The following is a 10,128-nucleotide window of genomic DNA, read 5'->3' on the forward strand; positions in this document are numbered from 1 at the left end:
CCTTATTGAAGTAAGAAATAAGTGAAATTCAGTAGTTTGATTATTTTTCTTTGGGAAGATAGAAATAGTTGTTTGTATTTAAAGGGGACCTATCCTGCAAAATGCACTTCTTGATGTCTTCTCTCCATCAACATGTGTCCCCGGTGTGTCGGGGAACTCACGCAGCGTCAGAAAATAAAACCCTCTCTCTTTTCCTCCGTACCCAAATCTCTAAAAACGGGGAACAACGGAGCTGATCCAGATTTGCGTCCGATATGACGTAACATCTGAAATGTGGACCCACGGCCCAATCAGAAACGTTGCCATCAGAAACAATGCCCGACTGCTTTGGACGTAATATGGTCGGTGTTTACATTAGCATGCTAACACTCAGAGCTAACCTGTACTGGAGAGCATGTGTGTGAAGAAGCAGGAAGTAGAAAGGAACTCACCTTGTGGTGTAACCGGCAAGAGAGAAAGCCTTTGAGCTCCAGACTGTTTCAGATCCTTGATGATCCATGATATGGCGTTTCATCACGGCAGCATTTAGTTTAGACGGTAGCTGCCGGGTCCCGCATGAACTCAGACCCTCCTCTTTAAAGCTTTATCCCCAAATCAGCACTTTTTAAACAGGAAGTGAAACAGAGGGATATGAGGCATGGCTAGAATGATCTGTTTTGTACTTTGAGCGAAACACTTCATAGACATGTTTTTTATATATTTGTATATATCTGAGACCTGTGCTATTGCCTAGAAATAGCATGATAGGTGACCTTTAAAAAGCCTTTACACAAGGAAGACTATTCTCCTAATATGGGGGGGGGGGGGGTGCGCTGAAATAAAAACACGATTCAAGATTTGAACCCAAACACTGACCAATGAGAAAGCACTTTATTAAAGCAAAACATCTTTAACAAAAACAGCCAGCAGACAGAAAACCAACATATCTTAAAAAAAACTAATCTCTGAAGGTCAAAGGCCGTTTGTTTTCTTTCTCCCCGATATTCTTTTTTGTATATATACACATTTTTATATATATAATCTCTACAGTCTCTAGTATTGCAGCGTCTCCGAGACTCAAGGCCACGTTTCCTCTTTTCCCTTCGACAAAAATAATAATAACAACAACAACAACAACGTCCGTCCTGTTAAAGATGATTATCCCTCAGCCGCTGATTGGCGTTCATGAACAGACGTAATAAACTCTTTAGGATTTATGTACAAATGTAAACACAAGCAAGGTGCAGATAAATCTGTGGATTCCTCTTCGCTCCAAACGTGGCGCCCGCTGAAGCTCCGCCCCCTCACAGATGATGAATGCGTTTCTACTCATTTACACGTTAGATAATGTCCGAAAACTCTCCTCAAAATCACTTTAATTTAAAAATGACGTCTTCAAATGTCTTGATTTGTCCAAAGATGTGAAATGAAAGATGATTTCAAACTGAGAAGAATCCTTTTAATGGAAAAACTGTTTTGATAATCGTCAAATTGAAAAACTGATTGCATTGCTTTTTTGATCGATATCATATTAAACTGAGTATCTGACAAAACAAGACATATTCTGACATCCCTTACACTTTGGGAAATTGAGGATGGATATTTAACGTGACTTTTTTAGATGAAACGAAACATGGCAATTCATATTCAATCAAAAATAATGAACTCCAGCAGCAGTTTGCGTGTGTGGGTTCATCCGGACATCACCGCCTCAGAACAGGACTTACTGGTGATTTGATATTAACCCCAAGTGATATGAAAGTGATATGAACTCATGATGATACCGTTGGAGTCTTATTGACATATAGTGACGATGATTTTAGTATTAATCAGAAACGAGTTTTAGTTGAACTTGCTCTAAGTATCAGGTTTTAATCTCAGCAGCAGTGAAGGAGAAGAAGTCCTGAACGAGACCTCTCCTCGCTTTAACGAGATAACCAATCAGATCTAGCCTTAATGGATGCTGTGAGGAGGCGGAGGAGCAGCAGGGGGCGCCGCTCTGACCGCATGAAGCAACTCAGGTCGACGTGACCTCCAAACTCATGAAGGTTAAAGTTTGCTTACCTTTTAAAATAGTTCTTATTTATTTCTTTTTAAACACTTCAATTGTTGCACACAGATATTTTTTTGCAGGAGAAGTCTGACCTGCTGTTGCATCATGGGAGCTGGAGTTCATGTCAGCATCAGTGACCTGTTTCTCACACACACACACCAACACACACACACACAGACACACTCAGTCTTTGTCGTCGTGGTGACGGCGGCTCCTGTAGATCGGCACGTTGATGCTGTGGAACGCCGGGACCCAGCGGTTGTCATGGAGACCCACGTTGCAGCCCAGCATGTCCTTGCGGGCGCCATGGCAACACATCCAGTACCCGGGCCCGTACGGCAGCGCCTGGCAGTACGGCTTGTGATGCCAGCGGCACAGCGACACGTCGCCGCGCACGTACCGTCTCTTGCACTGCTTGCAGGGGTCGTCGCGGTAACGAGGGTCCGAAACCCAGAGCGAGTCGGCGGGCCGGACGCCGTAGTCCTCGATGATGAACCTGAAGTAGTTGCAGGAGCACTTGAGCGCGGTGAGGCTGTGCGTGGGCAGCAGACTGAAGATCTTCAGCAGGATGTGGTGCGGCAGAACGGCCAGAAAGGGCTGCGGCTCCAACAGCTGCTGCAGCCGCTGACGCATCAACAGGAAGTCCTGCGACGCAGAGGGGCGCCGCACCAGAGGAACCACGGCAACAGGCTCCTCCCCCTGATGCCTGTCAGCCTTCCTCCTCCTCCTCCTCTTCTCTGATTGGCTGCCAGTGTCACAGGGAGCAGGAGGGGGGCTGAGCTCCAGGTCAAAAGACATTCTGTGGCGGCGAGGGGTGCGGGGCTCTGAGGAAAGAGGGGGGCGGGACAAAAATAACAAACCGGGCTGAGGCTCCGCCCCCTCGGTGAGTGAGAGGGGAAGGGCTTCCGTCTGAGTGATAGTGACAGGGGTCAGTGTTTCTTCTACCACCTCCACCTCACCGGAGCGGGGCGGAGCTGCTGGTGTTTCTGGGCAGCTGATTGGCTCGTTGTCATCACTCTGAGCTCCCAGCAGTGATGATGATGATGATGATGTCATCGCTGATGGAGATGACGGGCAGGGGCTCTGATCTGAGGCGGGGCTCTGGTCTGAGGCGGTGAGCAGCACTCTTCCCACCGCCCTCCTCAGGCTGTTGCTCCTCGACAGATCGCCCTCCGTCCTTCTCTTCAGACACTCTGACTCCAGCTTGGCCACCATGTCCGACACCCTGACGCTCTCTGGCTCCTCCCCCCTGACCTCGGACCCCTCAGGAGGCAGAGCTCTGGACAGCGTGATGGAGGCGGAGCTCCTCTGGAGGGTCAGCAGAGGTTTGGAGTCGGGCTGCTGCTCGCTGACCAACTGCTCCAGGAACGCCACCATCTCCACGACCGACACCTTCTGTTCCTCGTCCTCCGGCGGCGCCTCGTTTGCACACGGCCCGCCGCCTGAATGCAGCGTCGACACCGCTCTCAGTGGAGATGGACTGAGGACGTGTTGCTGCGTCTCCTGGTCTCCGGGCTGTGCGTCCTGCTGGAGGTTCTGGTTGTTCCCCGACCTGCGGCGCCTCTTCGCGTTACAGTTCTCCTCCCAGCTCCCCTTCGCCTTCACCCCTCGCAACATTCCCGACGTCACCGCCGTGTTCGCGCAGACTTCAGGCGTCCGCTCCTGGTTTTCTGTGGTCGAGGTGCGTTCACTGCCTTCAGCGCCGTCCGTCTGCTCTTCGTCTGAAGCGAAGATGGCGATCTTTTCCCGGACGTGTCCAGGCTTGATGACGGTCCAGATGTCCAGCGGGGCGTCGGCTTCCTCCGTCGTGGTTTGGTAGAACCTGATCCCGTTGTTCTCGCACCCCGCCACGCTGCTGCTGCTGCTGCTGATGTTGTTGTTGTTGTTTGTGGTGCAGCGCATGGTGTTGGTGGAGATGACGCTGAACGGGAGGCGGCTGCTGTTGTTGGCATTGTTGCGACTGCAGGTCCTCATCAGCGCCCCCTGCTGGTTCACAAACAGGCTGCTCCGCTGCGACGCATCCAAACGCAACTCTGAGCGCATGAGCTTCGGATACGACTTCAGGTGCATGATGGTCCTGAAAGACGAGCAGGGAGAGGGCATCAGATGTTTAGATAAGACACCAATAAAACATGATTTGTGAAAGACATTCAAACAACACCTCGAACGAAACATGAAGTGAACAAACGGCACCCATTAAAAATAAACCTTATAGGGCACTTGAATCCAAACAACTGAAGATATTTAAAAGTTATTACGATAATCATTGAAGTATCTCCTGACAAACAGACACTCAGAGAAGAAGATAAACAAAGTTAAAAACAGCTCGGCCCTTTCAAGGACACATTTCTCTCCGCGGCTGAAAACACCTCTTAAAATCACGTGATCCCACTTATCCCTCCGTCGCTCTCCTCCATATCGAGAGCGGATGCCTTATAAGCACAGGTTACTCAGATGGATCAACAAGTAAGAGACACAACGTGAATGAAAAGAGACCAAGAGAACTACAAACGGATGCAATAATGAATACGAAAAGACACAGAACAACTCCAAGGGACTCAACAATAAGGGGCAATGCAGCGACACGTACACCTTAAACAGCTGCATGGAGGCTACAGATGGAAAAAAGGGACAAAAAAACCACTAAAAATAACAAATAAAAGGCTAAATTGACGACTAAGATAAACACAACGACCACAAAGACACTTGAAATGACTACAGAAGAAACCAAACAAGAACCAAGAGACTCCACCTGGAACCACAAAGGGAATGGCAGCCATAACAAGACCCAACACAACCACAACAGATTCAAAACGATTCCAGAAGTGAAACAAAAATACCACAAAGACACTAAATAGAAAAGCAAAAGACGTGGAGAAGTGGATACTTCATTCACGGCTATCCTCCAGGGGGCGCTGTGTGAAACAGACTTTCTGTAGGAAACATTCTGCTGCATCTGCATAATTAAACGTACAGGTGTTTCCCTTTAGAGCGCCATGCTCAGAGAACTCTTACAACTGTGGAAAAAGCTCTTAAATGAACCGAAAGTAAAGATTACTTCACCTGTTATGAGCTTTGATTGACAGGTCGCTCAGCGAATCACAGCCTCTGTTTCTGACACTTCCTTTCCTCTGAATGTTTTTTGTGTTCTGTCCCAACCACATGTACAGACATGCGCAGGAACACACTTATTTTAACTAGAGGATCACACACACACACACACACACACACACACACACACACACACACACACACACACACACACACACACACACACACACACACACACACACACACACACACACACACACACACACACACACACACACACACACACACACACACACACACACACACACACACACACACACACACACACACACACACACACACACACACACACACCAGCTGCTCTCACTTTGGATGTGTTCCCACTAACACACCCAGTCTGAGCAAACCTGAATCTCTTCTGCAGAGCTGCCTCCTTAATATTGCCACAACTTATCTTACTACAAAACACAACGTATGATTTCCCCCCGCGTTTTTTTTTTACATTTGATGCGAATATCACAACAACCAAACCGTGAGCTCGGTCCAAATTAAAGTCCATATTGGTTCAGTTTGTTTTGTGTGGAAAAAAAATGTCCGGAGGTTTGAATATTTTTAAACCAATGACAGAAGGTTCTGGCAGTCTGTAGTCAGAAAGAGAAAGAGGAAAAACAACAACACAGCACATGGAGAGAGGAGGAGACTAAATATATATATATATATATATATTATTTTAATCATTTATCAAGTCCAACATGACATCTTTAAAGAGTCCTCTCCTATATCAGTATGTAGTGTCTCTACTTTAAAGAGTCCTCTCCTGCTGATGTTCAGGTGTATATCAGTATGTAGTGTCTCTACTTTAAAGAGTCCTCTCCTGCTGATGTTCAGGTGTATATCAGTATGTAGTGTCTCTACTTTAAAGAGTCCTCTCCTGCTGATGTTCAGGTGTATATCAGTATGTAGTGTCTCTACTTTAAAGAGTCCTCTCCTGCTGATGTTCAGGTGTATATCAGTATGCAGTGTCTCTACTTTAAAGAGTCCTCTCCTGCTGATGTTCAGGTGTATATCAGTATGTAGTGTCTCTACTTTAAAGAGTCCTCTCCTGCTGATGTTCAGGTGTATATCAGTATGTAGTGTCTCTACTTTAAAGAGTCCTCTCCTGCTGATGTTCAGGTGTATATCAGTATGTAGTGTCTCTACTTTAAAGAGTCCTCTCCTGCTGATGTTCAGGTGTATATCAGTATGTAGTCTCTACTTTAAAGAGTCCTCTCCTGCTGATGTTCAGGTGTATATCAGTATGTAGTGTCTCTACTTTAAAGAGTCCTCTCCCGCTGATGTTCAGGTGTATATCAGTATGTAGTGTCTCTACTTTAAAGAGTCCTCTCCTGCTGATGTTCAGGTGTATATCAGTATGTAGTGTCTCTACTTTAAAGAGTCCTCTCCTGCTGATGTTCAGGTGTATATCAGTATGTAGTGTCTCTACTTTAAAGAGTCCTCTCCTGCTGATGTTCAGGTGTATATCAGTATGTAGTCTCTACTTTAAAGAGTCCTCTCCTGCTGATGTTCAGGTGTATATCAGTATGTAGTGTCTCTACTTTAAAGAGTCCTCTCCCGCTGATGTTCAGGTGTATATCAGTATGTAGTGTCTCTACTTTAAAGAGTCCTCTCCTGCTGATGTTCAGGTGTATATCAGTATGTAGTGTCTCTACTTTAAAGAGTCCTCTCCTGCTGATGTTCAGGTGTATATCAGTATGTAGTGTCTCTACTTTAAAGAGTCCTCTCCTGCTGATGTTCAGGTGTATATCAGTATGTAGTGTCTCTACTTTAAAGAGTCCTCTCCTGCTGATGTTCAGGTGTATATCAGTATGTAGTCTCTACTTTAAAGAGTCCTCTCCTGCTGATGTTCAGGTGTATATCAGTATGTAGTGTCTCTACTTTAAAGAGTCCTCTCCCGCTGATGTTCAGGTGTATATCAGTATGTAGTGTCTCTACTTTAAAGAGTCCTCTCCTGCTGATGTTCAGGTGTATATCAGTATGTAGTGTCTCTACTTTAAAGAGTCCTCTCCTGCTGATGTTCAGGTGTATATCAGTATGTAGTGTCTCTACTTTAAAGAGTCCTCTCCTGCTGATGTTCAGGTGTATATCAGTATGTAGTCTCTACTTTAAAGAGTCCTCTCCTGCTGATGTTCAGGTGTATATCAGTATGTAGTGTCTCTACTTTAAAGAGTCCTCTCCCGCTGATGTTCAGGTGTATATCAGTATGTAGTGTCTCTACTTTAAAGAGTCCTCTCCTGCTGATGTTCAGGTGTATATCAGTATGTAGTGTCTCTACTGGGACATGTCTTTATTGTTCTCATACTGCCTGTGCTGCAGCACCTCTTTTCACCCTCTGTCTGAAACCAGAGCCTACCAGAGTCTGCTCTGATTGGTTAGCTGGCTGGCTCTGTTGTGATTGGTCAACCGCTTAGAGATGTCTCGCCCCTTAGCCTATCACGTACATGTGTAGTGTTTTCCGTGTTCACATTAGACACTTTAACATGTGAGATAAAGCAGATATCTCCTTTGACTTCATAATGATAGCTGTGTGTGACCTCTGACCTCTTTGTGTTTTATACAACAGAGTGTCTGGCTCTGATTAGCCTCTGACTTCAGGTTGTGTAATCCTAATGGTTTCCAGTTGCAGTGACGAGGGCTCGCCTGCAGCATCGTGCACGTTTTAAAACTCAATATCCTTCACATTTAAAAAGTCGATACTCTATTAAAACTTCGGAGGTAAAAACAGAAAAGTGACATTTACCTTTGATGTCTTTGCAAATCCTTCCTGGTTTCTCTTTATTCAAGTTATTACCTTTAGGGTTTAATATATACTTACAAAAAAACACAGCCTTTCTTTCCTGGTTGTTAAATTCTTCTTACAGAAAGTGTTAAACGAGAGTCGTCCTGCTGCCCGAGTGGGTTGGAATCTGGCTTTATTTGCATGTTCCACGAGATGATATAATGTGAAACATGTCGGGGCTGAATCCCGCAGCTGCAGCTGGGTGTTTGAAGGGGAGTTCCGAGGGGCTTCATGGAGGATTGTGTAACAGCAATGAGTCACTTTTCATACCAAGACTCGGTTACATCATTAGTGACGTTATCCTACCGACTACAGACTCTCTGTGAGTTCCTCTCGCTGAGCTTTGGGTTCAACCCTGTTCCTTTGCTTCAAATAGCAACACAAATGATAGCAGGTAAGATTGGGGGGCGGGGGGGGGGCAGGGTGGACCATGTTAAACACAACAGAACGACAGTTAAGGCCGCGGCCCCACGAGGACGAAAACGGTCGTTTGCGTTACTGTTTAGTGTCATATAGACCGTTCGGCCACACGAGGACGACCGAATACGGCACTAAACGACTGAGGAAACGATAACGGGTCCCAAGGTGGATAGAACGTCATACGCAACTCTCTGAGGGGTCCAACGGCTCCGTGTGTACGCCCTATACGATCATCTTCTGATAATGATGAGGCAATAGCCCCGCCTCTCCCCACCTCTGCTGCTCACCCTGCGTCAAAGTAAACTGCACCCTGAATTCAGATTATTTATCTTTCTCCCGCGAGTGAAGTCTAATCTGACAGGACGGAGACACGCAGCTCTGCTCACCTGCAGCTCCTCCCGCTGCAGCAAAACACACACTTCAAGTCAGATCATCACCCTTAGCTATTTTATTACCTCTCAAACTAAACTAGTTATAAATATGTTTATTTTTACAGTCGGCCGGGTCACTGATTACTGGATGAGCTGCTGCATGAGACAGACACTGGCGCTGTCCGAAGAGAGGGAGGAAAAAGAGAGGCTCCGTGTATTTTATCATTATATTATATAGAGTCGTTATTCATTTGTTTTAAAGCTCAATAAATAACAAAGAAGACCTTTGACCGGCACTTTTATCATTTTGTCCGGAAGATTTCAACTTTAATACACGCTGACTGGCGAAAGACTCTGCCCGGTTCCCTCGGCCCCCACCGCGGAGAATAAACAGAAGGGCAACCATGACAACCATGCTTCTTCGCTGCTTTTGTGGAGGAAGTTACAGCGCCACCTACAGGCTACTGCATATGTACTGCAGCTTCTCCAGCGGTTGGAGCTAAACGGAGCGGTCTCGTGTGGGCAGACACTATCCAGATAATTATTGCGTGTGGACGGAAGCTTGTTTGCGATTGCGTTTGCGTTAATCCTATGCGTTTAGCCGTTTTCGTCCTCGTGTGGCCGGGGCCTAAAACAGACAACAGTGTGTTGAAAGATGGTCACCAGAACATTGATTGATTGATTGACTTTTTTCCTTTTGAAGGAAGAAAATCAAGTTGTGTAAGTTTACCTTCAGACTGCGTGCTGATTGGCTGATGGGGATGGTGGGGGTGTGGTCCTGTTTTGAGTGACAGCTCCTCCGATTCGTCAGTTTCACATTTCTCAGACGTTTGCTGTTTCCTCCCAGACAGGAAACAGAAACACACCGTGTCTCTTCTGGCTCCTCCCCCTCAAGACTGGAAAAAAACAAAATACACAGACATTGGTTTAACAAATAGGGCTGCAACTTACATCTGGTTTTTAAAAATTGAAAACAGTAAAAGCTGTCTCTCAAAGTTCACGAGACTCATCTTTAAATGTCTTGTTTTTCAGTCCAAAGAAATGCAGTTCGTCATGGCAACCAGAGAAAGGTAACATGTATACAATATCAAGGAGCCCTTCTGCAACATCATAACATAACATTTCATTTAGCTAAAGCAACTTTCATTAAAAACAGTTTCTTGTTCAAGCTGGAAAGCGAACAGGCGTGTACTGTCGTAGCAAATGTGGAAGAGTGAGTCATGTACACAATCAGCTGGATACTATAACAACATGTGACTACATTTTCTACCATCCCTGGGACAATATTAGTCTCGAGCTCTGACGGTACTGCAGAAAAATAAATACTGTGACGTTTTGGGAACGACTTAGCACGATGTTTCCGTTCCCTTGGACCACAACAACAACAACAGCAGCAGCAGCAGCACATGGTCCAGCTG

At 45.9% G+C, this 10,128-nt stretch overlaps 1 protein-coding gene across 2 annotated transcripts; it reads right to left on the minus strand.

Moving 5' to 3' along the window:
• Nucleotides 1–851: 851 nt before the first annotated feature.
• fbxo34 (F-box protein 34) lies at nucleotides 852–10,076 on the minus strand. 2 transcript variants are annotated; one of them, XM_034076877.2, is made up of 2 exons: nucleotides 9,441–10,076; nucleotides 852–4,109 (listed from the first exon to the last, which is right to left on the minus strand). In XM_034076877.2, the coding sequence occupies exon 2, from the start codon at nucleotides 4,100–4,102 to the stop codon at nucleotides 2,216–2,218; it is 1,887 nt and encodes a 628-aa protein (XP_033932768.1). In that variant the 5' UTR covers nucleotides 4,103–4,109; nucleotides 9,441–10,076; the 3' UTR covers nucleotides 852–2,215. The 2 variants fall into 2 exon arrangements, with proteins under 2 accessions (XP_033932768.1, XP_033932767.1); XM_034076876.2 differs by lacking the exon at nucleotides 9,441–10,076 and adding an exon at nucleotides 5,096–5,215.
• Nucleotides 10,077–10,128: the final 52 nt, after the last annotated feature.

This window comes from Pseudochaenichthys georgianus, unplaced genomic scaffold (assembly GCF_902827115.2).
Source record: "Pseudochaenichthys georgianus unplaced genomic scaffold, fPseGeo1.2 scaffold_1092_arrow_ctg1, whole genome shotgun sequence".
Taxonomy (NCBI): domain Eukaryota; kingdom Metazoa; phylum Chordata; class Actinopteri; order Perciformes; family Channichthyidae; genus Pseudochaenichthys; species Pseudochaenichthys georgianus.